The sequence below is a fragment of the Terrapene carolina genome, unplaced genomic scaffold (assembly GCF_002925995.2).
Source record: "Terrapene carolina triunguis isolate 2854851 unplaced genomic scaffold, T_m_triunguis-2.0 Scaffold120, whole genome shotgun sequence".
Classification (NCBI taxonomy): Eukaryota; Metazoa; Chordata; order Testudines; family Emydidae; genus Terrapene; species Terrapene triunguis.
In genome coordinates, this window is record NW_020664471.1 from 9,878,100 (window position 1) to 9,896,273 (window position 18,174).

General features: G+C 44.8%; 1 protein-coding gene across 2 annotated transcripts in view; it reads left to right on the forward strand.

Moving 5' to 3' along the window:
- The first annotated feature begins 8,189 nt into the window (after positions 1-8,189).
- Positions 8,190-18,174, forward strand: part of RHOQ (ras homolog family member Q) — a 33,136-nt gene continuing 23,151 nt past the window's right edge. For both annotated transcript variants that reach the window (XM_024210694.1, XM_024210695.1), the window contains exons 1-2: positions 8,190-8,744; positions 9,358-9,416. In XM_024210694.1, coding sequence (XP_024066462.1) covers positions 8,603-8,744; positions 9,358-9,416 — 201 coding nt within the window. In that variant the 5' untranslated portion in view covers positions 8,190-8,602. The remainder of the gene's footprint in view (positions 8,745-9,357; positions 9,417-18,174) is intronic.

An 18,174-nucleotide genomic window follows, 5' to 3' on the forward strand; every position in this document is an offset into this window, starting at 1 on the left:
CCACTTTTCTTTCCTTATCTTATATCTTTTCCTCCGTCTTTCAGTGTCTGCCATTCTTTTTCATTCTCTTTTCCTCCATCTTCCTCATTTGCCTTCCCTTTCATGTCTCCATGTTGCATTTCCCCCCTGTTCCTTGTTTCTCCACTTCCATCTCTCTCTTTCATCTTCCCATCCCCAACAAACTCTTCTCCCTAACCATCTCTTCTTCCCTCATCCCCAATACGCTCCTCTTGTCTGCTAAGAATGAATGGGTGAATGGAATGCAATAGATGCAAACTATTTGGAATTTACTGAGATGCTTGATACAGCGTCAGGCTATCTCAACATTAATTCAAGATGGCTTGGTTACAAACCCTGTCACATGGATTGACAACAGGTTGTTAGACCATAGACAAAGGGTAATGCTAAATGACAAAGTACAGAACTGAAGTGGAGAGTGTCCAGTAGAGTAGAATCAGAGTTCAGTGTTAGGGCCTGTCTGCTTTAACCTTTTCATTAATGATCTAGAAGTGGGGATAAAGAGCATGCTAATGAACCTCACAGAAGATGCTCAGCTGGGAGGTGTTGTGAATGCCATTGAAGGCAGAAGAGGAAAAGGATCCAGAGAAGTTTCATGTATGGGCAGAAAATAACAAAATGAAATTTGATCTGGAGAAATGCATGTGAGGAAAAATAGTCCAAAGTATAGTTATTCAAAGGGAGAAGAGGAACTTGGAAAGCAGCAATGCTGAAAAGACTGTGGGTGATAGAAGACAACATGAGCAGGGCATGTAGCTACTATACATACACATGTTCCTATCACTTTTAGCCCTGTCCTCAGTTTCTCCATTTGTTTGTTGTGCCTGCTTGTTGCATTTTCTCTTAAATTAGATTGTAAACTCTCCAGGGCAGGGACTATCTTCTGCTCTGTGTTTGAACAGCACCCAGTGAAATGGAGCCCTGATCCTGATTAGGGCTTCTAGGCTGTACTGTAATACCATTAATACTCCTTAAAAATGGAGTTTGCCATACATTATTGCTGCAGAAAAGTCCATATAGTTTTGGGCTGCATACTCAGAAGCATCACATCACATCATAGAGCTGGAAGGTAATAAGCACTCTGCACTCTGGTGTCATCACACCTGGAGCAGTGCATTCAATTCTGGGCACCTCACTACTAGAAGCATTTTGACAAGTCAAGGGAATCCAGCAATTAAAATGTTCAGGGGCTAAAGGGACTGCCTTATGAGAAATGTTAAAGGAGCGAACTGTCCCTCCTGTAGTTTGGCTAAGCCATGAGTAAAGTGTGGACCTGAGAACCAGAGCTATGTGGAGGATGGAAATTCCATTTCATTAAGGATTTCAACGTTTGTCTTCATTCTGATTAGGAACAAAACATGTATGTGACGTTGTACTCTATATGATTTTATGAAAGTATGCTGATGGGTGTGAATATAATGTAACTAAAATATGCAAAAGGTCTCTTGTAAGGTATCATTACAAAGTGTGGTCATCCTATTTGTATAAATGTATCACTCTTGTATCTGAAACTAGAAATATGAAACTCTGAGGTCCTATTGTAGTTATGCAAAGTGTGGGCCATTAATGGTAGTTTGGAACCTTAATGGCTCCCATTAGCCAGGATGATTGACTATAGATGGCTCTGTTTTACTTGTAAGTCTTCCTGTATACCTGTGAGCTGGCAAGTGGGTAATGAAGTCTTACAGTGACATGTGATCATGTCACCTGAACTGGAATCCATCTTTAACATGGTGTTTTTCCATTGAGAAGGAGGGGTGGGAACCCAGAGGGACAAAGGATTCCCGCCTTATGCAAAAGATATATAAGTGGGTGGAACAAAACAAAGGGGAGAGCCATTGTGAGAAATCCCCTAGCTACCACTTGAGCTGGAACAAGGGCTGTACCAGGGGAAAGGATTGTGCCCAGACTAGGAAGGCGTCCAGTCTGTGAAAGAAACTTATTGGAACATCTCTGAGGTTGAGATTTTATCTGTATTCAGTTTTATTACTGTACTAGGCTTAGATTTGCGTGTTTTATTTTATTTTGCTTGGTAATTCACTTTGTTCTGTCTGCTGTTACTTGGAACCACTTAAATCCTACTTTCTGTATTTAATAAAATCACTTTTTACTTATTAATTAACCCAGAGTATGTATAAATACCTGGGGGGTGCAAACAGCTGTGCATACCTCTCTATCAGTGTTATAGAGGGCAAAAAAATTATGAGTTTACGCTGTATAAGCTTTATACAGGGTAAAACGGATTTATTTGGGGTTTGGACCCCATTGGGAGTTGGGCATCTGAGTGTTAAAGACAGGAACACTTTTTAAGTTGCTTTCAGTTAAGTCTGCAGCTTTGGGGCACGTGGTTCAGACCCTGGGTCTGTGTTGGAGCAGACGGGAGTGTCTGGCTCAGCAAGACAGGGTGCTGGAGTCCCAAGCTGGCAGGGAAAGCAGGGGCAGAAGTAGTCTTGGCACATCAGTTGGCAGCCCCAAGGGGGTTTCTGTGATCCAACCCGTCACAATGTAAATTTCCAAAATTCTCCACAAAAGAAAGTTCTGGGTGGTAGAATCATTTTGGGTTGATTGAAATGTTTCATTTTTGCAAAATCAAGATGTTTCATTTTGATTTCTCATTTTTAATTTTATATTATTTTATAAATGATTCACAATGAAATGTCATTTCAAAATGAAAAATTGAAGCATTTCATTCCAGAAAATTCAAAACAGAGCATTTCAACATTGTCAATACTTTTGCTCTCAGTTTTCCACCAAAATTAAAATTTGGCAAAATTGACACCAAGCATTTTGACTTCAGTAGAACTGCATTCTCTAACAGAAAATGGTTCCATAAAGATTTTCCACCCAGCTCTACAATTATTAAATCTCACAGGAGTGGATCCAAAGCCCATTAAAGTCAATGGAAAGACTCCCACTGACTTTAGATCAGGACCATCAATCAGCACCAAGGAGGGAAAGGAAATTATTTAGGGTGGTAAATAGGGTATCACTAGAAGTAATGGGATAAAATTAATAAAGAGAAAATTTAAGATAGGTATCAGGAAGCCTTCCTCACACTGCACCCTTCTGGTTGTGAAATAGTCAGCCCTGAGGAGTGAAAGCCCCATTGCTTGGAACCTTCAAAGTAGAGTGGAAAGAGAACTAGAAACAACACCGTCAAGACCAAGCATGCTCTGGCAGTGTGATGGCTTCCGTAAATGACCTAATATGTTTCATCATCTCTGAACCTGATTTTAGGTATCACAGGTCTGCGCACTTTGGCGGATCAAAGCAAGTTCAATATAATACGGTTTCACCTATAACGCAGTAAGATTTTTTGGCTCCCGAGGACAGCGTTATATCGGGGTAGAGGTGTATTCAAACTTCCATTAGGATCACTTCAACCACTATTGAAAGGCAACCACCTTTGTGATGGACACAGCAGCCGTTATCTGTTGGTGCCAGAACCACTACACAAGAGTTCAGGGACAGGAAGAGAGGAAAAATATGTTATCCACCAAAAGGAGCAAGAACATTTAGACAGATGGAAAATAATTATCCACACTGGGATGTGCTTAGGACACTGGGAGGGAACATCAATAATAATAATGTATATGTTATATTAAGAGATATGCAAGCATGATATTTTAGGTGAGTGAAAGATTGAATTGATTTTAGAATATTTGGGATTAGCCACATTGGCATAGCAGAAATAGTATTTTAAATTATTGCATATAAAATGTGTAAACATAACACACACACATATGCACAAAATGGTTGATTGTGCTACTAACGTGAGAGTAACAAGAAAATTGTATGTAACTGAAAATGAAACACCCTTACAATTAAGTAGCCCAACATTTGAATTAAATAAATAAATAAAATAAGGCAAGGTTTTTATCCCTAAAAGGAAAAGCAATGCTACCGCCTAGCACTCATTTGCAACCTTACAATATCAACGCATTGCTGATGCTAGCGTGGGACCAAAAATCAGTTAAAATGTAATTTCCATGAAAAACTGAAAACAATGTTCCTGAATTTTTTTGGAAAATCTGTTTTCCATTTCCCCACCGGTTCTAGTGCACATACAATGGATGGAACATAAAGTTTACAAATCATGAAGAAAATGCCTTACCTTACACTTTAAAGCTTACAATTGTTTTACATTAGTAGCCTATGGTTGAAGAGAAGAAAAACCAACATGAATTTGTGCCAGTGGAGCTAATATCTTAAATATTAAGATTTTGAAATTCATATTTGCAATAGGTGAGTAATAATTTTAACATTCACAGCTTGTGATCTGTGTTGCTGCAAAATGGAAATATATTTAATGTAACTTTGGATTTTTGATATGTCTGGAAGAAAGATGTGATTTCTGGTAAAATATTGTTTTACCAGATTAAGATTTTGTTGAATTTTTCAGTGGAGCTATGCAGATTTACATCAGCTGAGGGTCTGATGTTTGGAAATACTGGAAAAAATCTATTTAAAAGAGTTCCCAACTGTAATGTTTTCTTTATTGTTCTTCCCTCATTATTGCACTATTATCACCACTTGCATGAAAACAGGGTTTATAGGTGGTGAGTGACTAGAGCTAGAAGTGCTTGAGCTAGAGCTAGCAGTACTGGGCAATTGTTCATTTGCAATCAGGGCTCTTTTATGTGAGGCTCTACAGGGCTCCATTCTATCAGCCGCCCTATTCAACATGGTTATGAGCCAGTGGGAGTGCTGGCAAGAGGCATGGGGTTTGGGATTTCAATATACAGAGGGCGCACAGTTCTGTATCTCCATGATCTTCTCCAACCCAGTTGGTACATATGAGTGATTTACCCAGAGTCTAGCAGCGGAGATTAGGGCATGGATGAGAGCAAGCAGGCTGATATGTAACCCGAATGAGGCTGAAGCAATGCTTACAGAGTAGGGGAAGCAACTGTCAGAAATTATGACAATTACACAAAGCACCCTAGGCTGATGGCATATATGTAGGTCATTTGTTACTCAGGTTCAAAACCTGAGGTCTGGTTGAAATGCCCAGCTCCTCCTGGATATCTAGCTAACAGCTGTTGCTAAGTGCACTTTTTTTTTTTTGTGGCAAGCTCAATAAAAAAGTTATGGGCTTTTCTCTTGGATTTGAACCCCACCATGATCACCCAGGTCATTGTCACACCTAATCTAATCTATCTAGGAACTATCACTATGAAGTGCTTGGTGCTTCTCAAAAGTTAAAAGTTACAAGGTCAGTTTACTACAATGTACGACACATGGAGTGACTTCCAGAATTCATCCTGGAACTTTGGCTAGTGTGCAATGTGGCTGCCCATTTATTATACAACACTTCTCTGAAGGAGAAGATTGTACCTGTGCTTTGAGATCTGCAGTAGTTACCAAATGAATTCTGGGTAAAGTTTAAGGGGTTGCCTTTGACTTTCAAAGGCCTAAACAATATGGGTTCAAGTTACCTGAGGAACCATATCTTTCCCTACGTGAGTGACACCATGGCAGGTTCTGTCAGCTCAGACATTCAAGATGACAGTCCCGGGTTGAAAAACGGTGGGAATGGTAACAGACTGCTCCAGAATATGCTTCCATACTTCTGGGTCTGCCAAAGCCTGGATTTAATTCCTTCAGAATGTGCTGTGAGGCCCATTTGCTATCCTAGTCTCTTTTAGCAGTGTGGGATGGGGCTGACATAAGGATGGGGTGGAGAGCAGGTAGTTTTGTGCTTTGTGATGCAATAAGTGGTATGTTTTATCATGATTGTGTGGTGCTCAGGGATTTGGGAATAAGTCTTAAAATAAATAAATAAAGTAAAAAGTAGACTTAGAAAGATTATATTTCTTATCAGTAAATGTCAGTAAATGTTGATTTCACTGTACACACACAAACCAGCGAAAAAATATTTCCTTCGATAATAATTGAAATTTACACATAGGCAAAGTAAGAAAAATGCTACTTGAGTACTTCTTAGAGTTTGATGAAGGATATTTACTGTGTATACTTTGACATGTGACACTAACAATTTGTGGTTTAATAGTTATAAAGCTTTAACTTTTTGAATCTCAACATCTGCTGTCATTAAATAATGATTGTCTAACCCCCACATAATTTCCTTCAACTGTGAAAATTTAAACTAATAAAAAAAGAAAAAAAATTAAACCTTATAATTGTGCACAATTGTGAAAATATAATTTGATAAAAATTGAAAAAATGCTTAAAAATAAACATTGATATCCATTGAAATTATTAAAAAATAATAATTGATTCTGCCAAGCCTAAATAAAAGGTAACTGAGTTTCACTATCACTGAATTCACTATCAGTGTGGTCTCCTGCATTTAAGGAATCTGCAGTTTAAAAAATTGAGTAGGGGATGAATTCTGAGCACCAATGGGAGTTTTGTGGCACCTTTAAGACTAACAGAAGTATTGGAGCATAAGCTTTCGTGGGTGAATACCCACTTCATCAGACGCAAGTGATGAAGTGAGCATTCACCCACGAAAGCTTATGCTCCAATACTTCTGTTTGTCTTAAAGGTGCCACAGGACCCTCTGTTGCTTTTTACAGATTCAGACTAACACAGCTACCCCTCTGATACTTGACACAATGGGAGTTTTGTCATTGACCTTAATGGAGCCAGGGTTTCATCCATAATCTCTTATACCAGGAGTCGGCAACCTTTGGCACATGGCTCGCCAGGGTAAGCACCCTGCCGGGCCTGGTCGGTTTGTTTACCTGCTGCATCTGCAGGTTGGGCGGATCGTGGCTCCCACTGCCCGCAGTTCGCCGCTCCAGGCCAATGGGGGCTGCAGGAAGCGGCATGGGCCGAGGGATGTGCTGGCCGTGGCTTCCCGCCGTCCCCATTGGCCAGGAGCGGCGAACCAGGGCCAGTGGGAGCCACGATCCGCCCAACCTGCGGACGCAGCAGGTAAACAAACCGGCCAGGCCTGCCAGGGTGCTTACCCTGGCGAGCCGCGTGCCAAAGGTTGCCGACCCCTGTCTTATACAATATATTTTATCATTAGTTCTTGCCAAGCTAATGTGAGGGTGTTGGCCAACAAGATACTACCTGGGAACTCAATAAATCCCAGGGCCCTGTTAAGTATTAAGTACTTGGCAGCTCAGCACTGCATCCAGACTTCTCAATGATGGTTTAAAACTTGAGGCAAAGTTAGCAGCACCCCCTAGCTTGGATGGCATTGCTTGTTGCTTGAAGACCCAACATGTGTGGTTGTTTGGATATATGGATTATTGTGGTTTAATTTAATAGCTATGAAAGGCCTGGTTTCTTCAGCACTGGATATATATTAGAGATGGGTTCATACAGAGGCAAATCTGTATTTAGGACTGAATTTCATGACTCGGACATATACACATATCCCGAATGTATGCACATGACGCAGTCATGAAATTCAGACCCAAGAACAGATTTGCTTCTGTTCGAGGACATCTCTAATATATATACAGTGCTGAAAAAACCAGTCCTTTTCTGACTGATTCTTTTCATACTGGCGTTCGCAGGTCAGCCCCATTTCAACCTGACACCATTCTGTTTTTAAAAGTTTTCTTCTTATCCATAGAGGATAAGTTCTCATTTTGTGGAGGGAAGGGAGAAAAGATCCCAACAACTCTTCACAACAGGAAAATTAATTGGTGTTAATTTCTAATCTGTCAAAATCACACTCACTGGGAAGGAGGCTCTCTCAATTCGAAAGTAATTTTTTAAAATCTACCCCTTTTGGATAAAGGATGAAGGATTTTGCTCTGTGTGTGTGGCGGGAAAGAGAGAAAATGAGACATTACAATCTCATGTTCTATAGAGATGAAATTTTAATGTGCTTGTTTAATATAGGTGCATGTATATGTATGTACATCATCATCTCTATCCATCTAGCTAATCCATCTAGTTTAAAACTCCCTCTTTCAGACAGACAGCTCATCTACGAGACGATCAGCTCCCAAATCAGCGGGCATGTGACGATGGTTTTATAGGAGGAAGGGATTCCCCTTTTTCTTTTCCTTTCCAGAAGGAAGCCCTGGGCGCACTTGCAAAGCCCTGAACGTTTCTAAGAGCTGCTGGCTCTTTGGAGAGGAGCCCTGAGTTGCTCTTTAGCAATTTGGCTTCGCTCCTCCTTTCCCCTCCGAATCAAGCTAGTCTGAGATTGCAGGGTTTCCGAAGTGGTGGCTGAAGCCGGGACAAGTTGGGGGAGGGGGCGGGAAGGAAAGTGGCCGAACACTTGCTTTGGGGCGCTCTGTCCTGGCCCCTCTCTCGGGGGTGTTTGTCCCTGCAGCCTGGGGGCGAGCTCGCACCTGGGTGGCCGCCTGGGCTAGAGGAGAAAAGTGCCGTGCTTGGTACTGGTTTTCCTGCTCAAAGTTCCTGTTTTCTCAGAGCTGCAAGTCTTATGATCCATTGTGTCATCGTGCTCAGCTGGCAGGGGCGAGAGGAAGGAAAATCCCTCCGAGCCAAATTTGGCACTGCCCGGAGGAGAAATGCCATCTCCGGCGAGCTGCGGCGCCTGCTAAGCGACCCGCAGCCGGGGGCGGCGAAGATGCGGAATCGCCCTTCGGAGCTCAGCTGAACCCTTGACAATGACGACTGGCCCCGAACCATGGCCAGTGGGACCGGGACGGTCATGCTGAAATGCGTGGTGGTGGGGGACGGGGCCGTGGGCAAAACTTGCCTGCTGATGAGCTACGCCAACGACGCGTTTCCAGAGGAGTATGTGCCCACCGTGTTTGACCACTATGCAGGTGAGGGGCGCCCGGGATCGGTAGTAAACGTGGGGGCTTAGTTCGATGTGGGGGTTTAGTGTAGACCAAGCCTTAGAAGTGCTGAGTAAGAGGCTTCTCCTCTGCAACAGAAGAACTTTAGCGGAACTTTGCCATTTTCCAACACTGAGCCTCCTGCCTTGACCTTCTTCACAAAGTCTGGTTTTAACCCTTCTGTGCCGGTCCTGCCTGCCTGCCCACTTCCATCTCCCCTTAGAAAGGATCCTCCAGATGAAAGTACATACAAAGGAGCCTGGCCCAGTATGCTTTAACTGCTGGGGGGCGGTGCCGGTGTATAGAAATGTCTGAACAAGTCCAAAAAATTAAAAAGTGCCTGGAAAGGTTTTAAACAGGACTGCCACTGGCTCTGGGTGCTTGACATGAAACGACATAAATAGTAAACCCATTCTTTCTGCATCTCCAAGTGCATTGCAGATGTGTTCTTGTACTAGCTTTTTTTAGACCTCTTTTTTTTTTTTAATGTTGAGTCTGCTTGTATAACTGAAAACACTCCTCTGCCTTTGTGTCAGAAGGTTGCTTTGTATGCCCCTTAGCAACATTATTAGCGACATCTTTATTTTTTCCTCTTTTACAGTCACTGTTACAGTTGGGGGGAAGCAGTATCTGCTGGGGCTGTATGACACTGCAGGACAGGTGAGTACTTTCAGATCCAGCCAAAACGCTAATCCAACACCTGGAGGTTTTTTATTATTCCAGCCTGAAGTGTTTTCCAAAGCTTAGTTATTTTCATGGTTGTGTACACATTGATTAATTCATGGGTGTTTGTTTATGTTGAACTGTCTCACTACACTGATTTGTAATAATCACCTGCTTCCATCAAGTTCCATGTGTTGCCATGTTTTTAAAACCAGTGATAAAAACGGGATGTTGGGTTTAAAAAAAATAATTAATCGAACTCTTATTCCAGTTAGCTGTGATAGACTTTATTTTTAGTTTTAAATGGCCAGGTCCTCTTGAGTTCTCTGTCTAGTCCCTTATTGGTGACTGAAGTACATGACTGTAGGGTTCTGATTGGTGGCTAATGGCATCATCTAATATTATGGGAAGGCATTTTGTCTGGTTCGGTTTGTTACAGCATTGCAACACGTCACTTGAATTCCTGAAATCATCATTCTGAGTCCAAACAATTGCAATGACTTCTGTAGTCTGTCTAGATTTGAAACCCTCTTTTGATTAGTATTCTGAATGGCTTTATGCAGTGTGAGATCTGTTTCTCTTCCTTTTCAAGCACACCACATCTGACAGAAACCCAGATTATTGCAGTCTCTCTTGATCATGCTTAATTAGGAAAATTTAAATAACTAAAAGTTTTGCAATTTATAAAAAAGACTGCCTCATTTTAAGTGTTATCACTCTCCGCCACCTCCATTTGTAATCATTTATTTGGTGCCCAAACAAAACAAACTGAATAATTTGTTCTAGCAAGCCTCCAAATACAAATCTTATTGTGAAAGATTTGTCCATCTGTAGTTTTTAAAACTGCTTACAGCAAACAAAACCTGCTTGAAGTGCAGGGCATCCCTGGTATTATTGTATTGATATTTGTGGCGTCTGTTAAGATGTCAAGAAAAGATTTCAATAACTATTGAGTTTACATTAAAAACACCTACTTTCTCCAAATCTGCAGACGAAGAAACTGTCACAAGTTAAATGACATGGAGCTGCTTGGGGGGCTTATCTAAACAAAATAATTCATAAAGGTTGACATTGCAATGTCTTGAGCCTCTCACAAGGAGGCACTCTGCATACTGCAGGATTGAGGCTAAATTTCTTTTTTAAATGGTCCAAAATTCCCAACCGCAAGGGACATGACTGTGTTTTTCATTCAAATATATGTAAGGTTTTTTTTTCCCTATTAAGATAATCTAGTCTGATCTGCATAATACAGACCATAGACTTCATCCTGTGATTTCTATATATAGCCCAACAACTAGTGTTTGAACTAGAGTCTATGTTTCAGACAGACATCCATCTTAAGCAAAGTAAACAACATTCAAAGTAAACAAGCAAAGTAATGGGCAGCAGGTTTAAAACAAATAAAAGGAAGTTCTTCTTCACACAGCGCACAGTCAACCTGTGGAACTCAATGCCTGAGGAGGTTGTGAAGGCTAGGACTATAACAGGGTTTAAAAGAGAACCTCCATGAATTTATCTAGTTAAGTCCATTAATGGCTATTAGCCAGGATGGGTAAGGAATGGTGTCCCTAGCCTCTGTTTGTCAGAGGGTGAAGATGGATGTCAGGAGAGAGATCACTTGATCATTACCTGTTAGGTTCACTCCCTCTGGGGCACCTGGCATTGGCCACTGTCGGTAGGCAGAATACTGGGCTGGATGGACCTTTGGTCTGACCCAGTATGGCCATTCTTATGTTCTTATTCACCCAGTTATATATAATATGCTTTAAATGGGCATGAAATGAATTGCAAAATTCCTACTACAGAGGCAACAGAAATAAGTATTTGAACTGGCCTCATTTCCAGCTAGGCAAAAGTCATATCTATATCTGAAGGATGTTTGTTTGTTTTTAAACCAGAAAGTCATGTTTCATGACTAGGGCCCTACCAAATTCATGGCCATGAAAAATGCCTCACAGACTGTGAAATCTGGTCTTTTGTGTGGTTTTAACCTATACTATACAGACCAGTCCTGACCCAAAAGGGAGTTGCAGGGTTGTTGCAAGGTTATTTTAGGGGGGTGGGGTTTGATGGTATTGCCACCCTTACTTCTCCCTGCCTTCAGAGCTGGGTAGCCGGAGAGTAGCAGCTGTTGGCCAGGTGCCCAGCTCTGAAGCCAGCCCCTCACCAGCAGCCGTGCAGAAGTAAGGGTGGCAATATCATACCGTGCCACCCTTACTTCTGTGCTGCTGCTTTCAGAGCTGGGTGGCTGGACAGTGGCGGCTGCTGACTTAGGGCCCAGCTCTGCAGGCAGCAGTGCAGAAATAAGCATTGCAATGCCATGCCATGCCATCCTAACTTCTGCGCTGCTGCTGGCGACAGCTCTGCCTTCAGAGCTGGGCTCCCGGCCATCAGCCACCACTCTGTGGCTGCCCAGCTCTGAAGGCAGCACCGCTGCCAGCAGCAACACAAAAGTAAGGGCAGCAGTACCGCAATCCCACCTACAATTACTTTGCAGGCCCTCCCCCCCCACAACTCCTTTTTGGGTCAGGGCCCCTACAATTACACTGTGAAATTTCAGATTTAAATATCTGAAATCATGAAATTTATTATTTTTAAAATCCTATGACCGTGAAATTGACCAAAATGGACCGTGAATTTGGTAGGGCCCTATTCGTGACTATGATGTCATTGATGTAAATACAGGCGAGTAGTGCACAAATAAAAGAGAGTCATTTAATGTTTCCTCTATCATAGTCCTATTATCCAACATTCAACTGTTCTGTAAATGTTTTGTTGTCAGACTGGAATTAGGCCTCTCCTATAATGCCAAAACTCTAATATATGAAACATTTAAAAAATACATTCAAGAAAATAGGGCATTTGATTTAATAAAACATTTATTAACATTCTAAAATCTATTTAAAGTACAGTACAGAAAATGTAGGACTACTGGTTTTAAACAGAACTTAGTGTTAGGTGGCATCTGAAATCACTCTGTCTCAGTTTGTTACTGTTTTGGGGGGTTAAAAGTGTACATACAGCTTTGTCTCAGTCTTGCAGTATTCTGTATGTTTATGTATTGCAAGCATACCAGTATAGAAGCTGTGCACCCTATGTTCTCCTGTGTAACTAGTGGGATGCACCAGTTAATACATAGCAGTCAGATAAACTCAGTTACTCCTGATTTATCTCAGGAAAAGCTGGTTAGTGTTAGGTGTCCAGACCTTGGAGTATTAAGTCAAAGAAACTCTGTTAAGATTTTTAGTCCTCAAAATTTAAACTTTAAAACTGTTATTATCTGATGGACCAGATCCTGCAGCCTTTACTCAAGCACGGTGACTCACTTGACTTAGGGTCAGTGAATCTGGCCCTAGCTTTTTAAGTGTACCAGCCCATTTAAAAAAAGTAGTGTCTGCAGTATCTTTGTAAGGTATCTAACAATGGGTGAAAAGAGGAAATTGTGTTTGGCTCCCCTCCCTTACCAGATCCACATGCAGATCCCCCCCCCCCATCTCCCCTTTGTGATGAGAGCTCAGCTGCCTTTATATCACTGCCCCCCACGCTCTTGTTCCTCCACCTCCATGGAATGTGCCCACCAGGTCCAGGATCCGCACAAGGGAGGGGAAGAAGAGAAAGTGGGCTGGGGACAGGGATGTGTCCTCCCGCTGCTCCTCTGGAGATTGTGAGGAAATGGTCATAAAGCCTAGGTGTGTGAGATCCTTTCTGCAGGGTCCCCTGTGTGGTTGGGAGTCCCCTTTAAAGGGTTGGAGAGGGATCCCCAGGGGCAGTTATAACTAGGGTGAGTACCTGATAGCTGTGCTAGGAGGTGCTGGTGGCCAGGCCTACAGCATCACCATGGATCTCTACATGGGTAGTAGCCCTGGCCTCCTATGGCTTCCCCAAGGGCATTTGGATGGGTTTCTGTGACTTTTTCAAGGGTGGGGTGGTAGGAAGAGCAGCAGATCCTTCCTCCATCAGAAAAAATCAGAGAGGAACTCCATGAGGGGAACCTTGTAGAGGCTTCTCCTCCTCTGTGCTCCCCTCCCAGTCAACCCAGCCTGGTGTGTTTATACTGTCTGCTGGCTCATCAGAAGCAGTTATCTGGCAAGCCCTTCTTCCCAGAGTTATGATGTCATCTGGGATTATGCTGGTGCATGAAGATACAGATGCTTTGCTACAATGAGTTGCTGTATAAAGTGGAGGTTTTTAAGCCAAAATAGTCATTTTTATTTCAATTCCTTGAAAACAGTAGAGGCACTGTGACGAGGTCAGTGTTTGCCAAATGGAACAAGAGAAATGGGGTAGGGCAGCAGTTCTCAACCAGGGGCATGGGGCCCCTTGTGGGGCTGTGAGCAGGTTTCAGGGGGTCCACCAAAATAAAGCAGAGAGCAGGGCCAAAATTAGACTCACTGGGGCCCAGGGCAGAAAGCCGAAGCCTAAGCCCCCCCCTTCCTGGGCTGAAGCCAAAGTAGGGTGTTTAATCACACAAACCCAAACACCCTTGCCCTGCCCCTTCCCTGAGGCCCCACCCTGCTCACTCCATTCCCCCTCCCTCTGTCACTCGCTTTCTCCCACCCTCACTCACTTTCACCGGGATGGGGCAGCGAGTTGGGGTGCGGGAGGGGGTGTGGGTGTGGGACCGAGTGGTTCGGAGTGTGGGTGGGGACTCCGGGCTGAACCTGGGGTTGGGATGCGGGAGGGGATGAGGGGTGCAGGCTCTGAGAGGGTGTTTGGGTGCAGGATGGGGCTCTGGGCTGGGGCAGGGGGTTGGGGTGCAAGAGGGGGTGCAGGGTGCAGGCTCTGGCCGTGAGGCGCTTACCTCGGGCGGCTCCTGGTCGGTGGTGCAGCACGGCTAAGGCAGGCTCCCTGTCTGCCTGCTCTGGCCCCAGGCCGCTCCCAGAAGTGGCTGGCATGTCCCTGTGGCCCTTGGGGGGAGCAGGGGACTCCATGCACTACCTGTGCCCACAAGCGCTGCCACTGCAGCTCCCATTGGCTGCAGTTCCCAGAAGCCTGAGCAACTTAGCTTTGCAGGGCCCCTTGTGGTGTGGCTCTTGGCAACTGCTCTGCTTGCTACGCCCTAACACCAGGCCTGGCTTTTAATCTACTGAAAAATAGTTGTTGTGGCATGTGTGGGCTGTGGAATTTTTAGAGCATGGGGGGGCGGGGGGGGCGCTCAGAAGGAAAAGTTAAGAACCTCTGGGGTAGGGGGACAGAAACGCTTCTAAAACAATATTCTTAAAATAGAAAATAAAAATATTTAAAGCCTTCTATAAAAATATTGCTTCTGGGTGTCTCCTCTACGTCAGTGTGATAGCAGGCGGCTTCCTAAATATGTCTGCTGCTGACCGCTAATTTAACAATATACTTCACAGCCCGATCCTCAGTGGCTGTACATAAGAGTAGCTCCATTGAAGCTTTGCTGATTTACACCAGCAGAGGATCGATCCTTACATTCTGACTTAGTGATGCAGGTGATTTCCTCTCCCTCCCCCTCCAAATTGGTTCGCTATGAAATACTGTGTCAGCCCTATAGCACCTATCTTCTCAGAGCTTTGTCACGTACGTGGCCCTCCCTTTACCATAGTAGTTATCCATATAACACCCCTGTAGATGGGGACTTAGTATTTACCTATTATACAGATGGGATACTGGGGCACAGAGAGACTAGGTGACTTGCCCAAAGAAGTCTGTGGCAGATCAAGGAATTGAACTGGGGTCCCTTGTTAGTGCCCTAACCACTGGGCCCTCCTCCCTTTCCTGATGTCCTCACTCTCTGTAGGCCTGAAATTCTGACCTCTCTTGTCAACCCAAGTGTCTCTTTACTTATTCCCACACTTATCCACCTGTGAGAGGCTTTTGTTCAGTGGAAGGTTCAGTACGCTTCCAAGTTACTGAGTGTGCTGTGAAGAAGCCAGTTGGAAACTAATAATAGGTTTCTTAATCACCACAAACTACTACAGATCACTTAATCCCTCAGACCTAGGTTGAAGTAAAATGGTTTGAAAGACTAATTCTGATATCTTCATAAAAAGATGAGAGGATAAAAGTTACGTTGGTCCGAGGTTGTGAATATACAGAACAAAAAGACTGGTCAGGATCTCACACACACAAACTTCTTTCTATACACAGACAGACATTTCTCTGTAGGTGCATGCGTGCACCCACCCACCCATCAGGCTTTCCTCTGACTGAAAATATTTAGGGCCTAGTTCAGCAGAAAATAGCCAGTACAGCTGCTGGACAGTAGAAGCTCTAGTAGCCTGTTTAGTTCTGCAGCTGTTCTAGCTCCTAGGCCAGGAGGAGGGTGATAACTATGCCTCTCCAGTGGCCATGCCATGCCAGATAAGGCATTCCACAGCCAGTTCCTCTCAGAGGCGCAGTCTGTTGCTCCACCCAGCCCTGTTGCTGTGTATAGGAATTCAATGAAGCTGAGGAGAATTATTTTTGACCATCTGAGTTTCATATCCGGCCCTCAGGATTTGTAGCAATGTCACCCATTTTTAAGTTGCCTAGATTTCCTCCCTCATCTTTATTTTCCCTCACTTTCTAGCAACCTCTCCCTTTGAGAGGATATGCCAGTGTACAATGGACAAGTAATAGTGTGCTGCAGTGGTGCTTATTAGGGGACCACTGTTTTTCAGGGTGGCTGGATTTCATCTAGCGCAGCGGTCGGCAACCTTTTAGAAGTGATGTGCTGAGTCTTCATTTATTCACTCTAATTTAAGGTTTCGCGTGCCAGTAATACATTTTAACATTTTTAGAAGGTCTCTTTCTATAAGTCTATAATATATAACTAAACTAGTGTTGTATGTAAAGTAAATAAGGTTTTTAAAATGTTTAAGAAGCTTCATTTAAAATTAAATTAAAATGCAGAGTCCCCCGGACTGGTGGCCAGGACCCGGGCAGTGTGAGTGCCACTGAAAATCAGCTCGCGTGCTGCCTTCGGCACAAGTGCCATAGGTTAGGGTTACTATATTTCCACAATCAAAAAAGAGGACACGGGGCGGGGGGGGGGAGCCCCGCCCTAGCCCCGCCCCCGCCCTGCCCCCATCCACCCCCTCCCACTTCCCACCCCCTGACTGCCCCCCTCAGAACCCCAACCCCCCCGCTTCTTGTCCCCTGACTGCCCCCTGCTGAGAACCCCCCACCCCTAGGACCCTACCTGTCCCCTGACTGCCCCGACCCTTATCCACTCGCATGGGTGGCAGGGTTGTAGACATTTTGGTGGTGCCCAGAAACCCCCCCCCACCTGCCTAAGGCTCTGGGAGGAGGGTTGGGTGGGGGGAGGAGGTCTGGGGTGCAGGTCCTGGGCTGGGGATTAGGGTGCAGGAGGGGTGCAGGCTCTGGGATAGAGTTTGGGTGCTGGGTGCAGGCTCTGGGCTGGGGCAGGGGGTGGGTGTGCAGGAGGGGGTGAGGGGTGCAGGCTTTGGGAGGGAGTTTGAGGGCAGGAGGGGGTGTGTGGGAAGGGGGAGGGGGCTTGGGAGGGAGTTTGGAGATAGGAGGGGATGCAGGGGTGAGGGCTGTGGGTCTGAGGATGAGGGGTTCATGATGCAGGAGGAGGCTCAGGGCTGGGGCAGAGGATTAGGGTGCAGGGGGATGAGGGCTGGGGTTGAGGGGTTTGGGGCATTGGAGAGGCTCAGGGCTAGGGTGGAAGGGCAGGGTAAGGGCAGCCTGTCTTCCCATTAGTGGATGGGGGACGCTAGGACCCGGGGGCAGCAGACAGCAGTTGCTGCTGGCTCTGGCAGTACAAGCAGGTGGGGGGGCTCACGGGGGTCGGACGCGCGGGGTGGGGGGTGGCAGGTGGAGGCCGGGGACCCATCCAACACTCCCCCGCTCCCTGACTGCCCCCCCCAACTCCCCTTACCATTCTGGCTCCACGTGTTTGCAAAACACGCTGCCCGGTGGGTCGGTTTGTGTGTTACACAGGGCTGCAGACAGAGGGAGGGGGGAGCGGGGGAGGGCTCTGGCTACTGGAGGCCAATGGGAGTGGGTCAATCGGCCCAGCCGCCCAATCAGTAGCTGCACTCTGCATGGAAGCGAGGGAGGGAGGCGAGGGAGAAAAAACCCCGGACATTTTAACCTTGTTACCAATTCCTCCCGGACGGCTATTTAGAGATGCAAAAGCCGGACATGTCCGGGGAAATACGGACGGATGGTAACCCTACCATAGGTTGACTACCCCTGATCTAGAGGTTAATGTTACTGCCTCCATGTTTCCTTGCTGAGACTCAGCCTCCTTCCAGAACACAGGCTGCCCCTCCCTTTTGAGTAAGGACCATGTTGTAAGTCCAAGGCTGTAAAGCTCTGAGCTCCTCTTCAGCTCCCACTGAAACCGACAGAAGTTGAAGGTATTGAGCACTTTGTTTACCCAGTTTAGATAATGATGGGGATTTGTATTCCAGTAGCACCCAGCAGCCTCAGTCAGGATCTGAGCACTATTGGACTAGCTAATACTTAGGTGCACTGAGGTCAAAGGCACTTATATCTTGTCTTAATGTAGGCCCTGATATTGGAAATCCTTTTCTTTCTTGAGGTCAATATGACTAAGGTGCTAAAAGTTAAGCACGTGTGTAAGTGTTTGCAAGACTGGGGCCTAAATTAAGACAAGGCACAAAAACAAGTGAGTAACTAAGAAGCTGGGGGCATGCATGAGGGAGAATGAGGGTGACGGAAAGGCATGGTTACATTGACAAGCTGCATACATAATTTGCAGAATGAGATTTGTTGTTGTTGCTATAAATAAACTGAGAGATAGTAGTGATATCTGTAATCC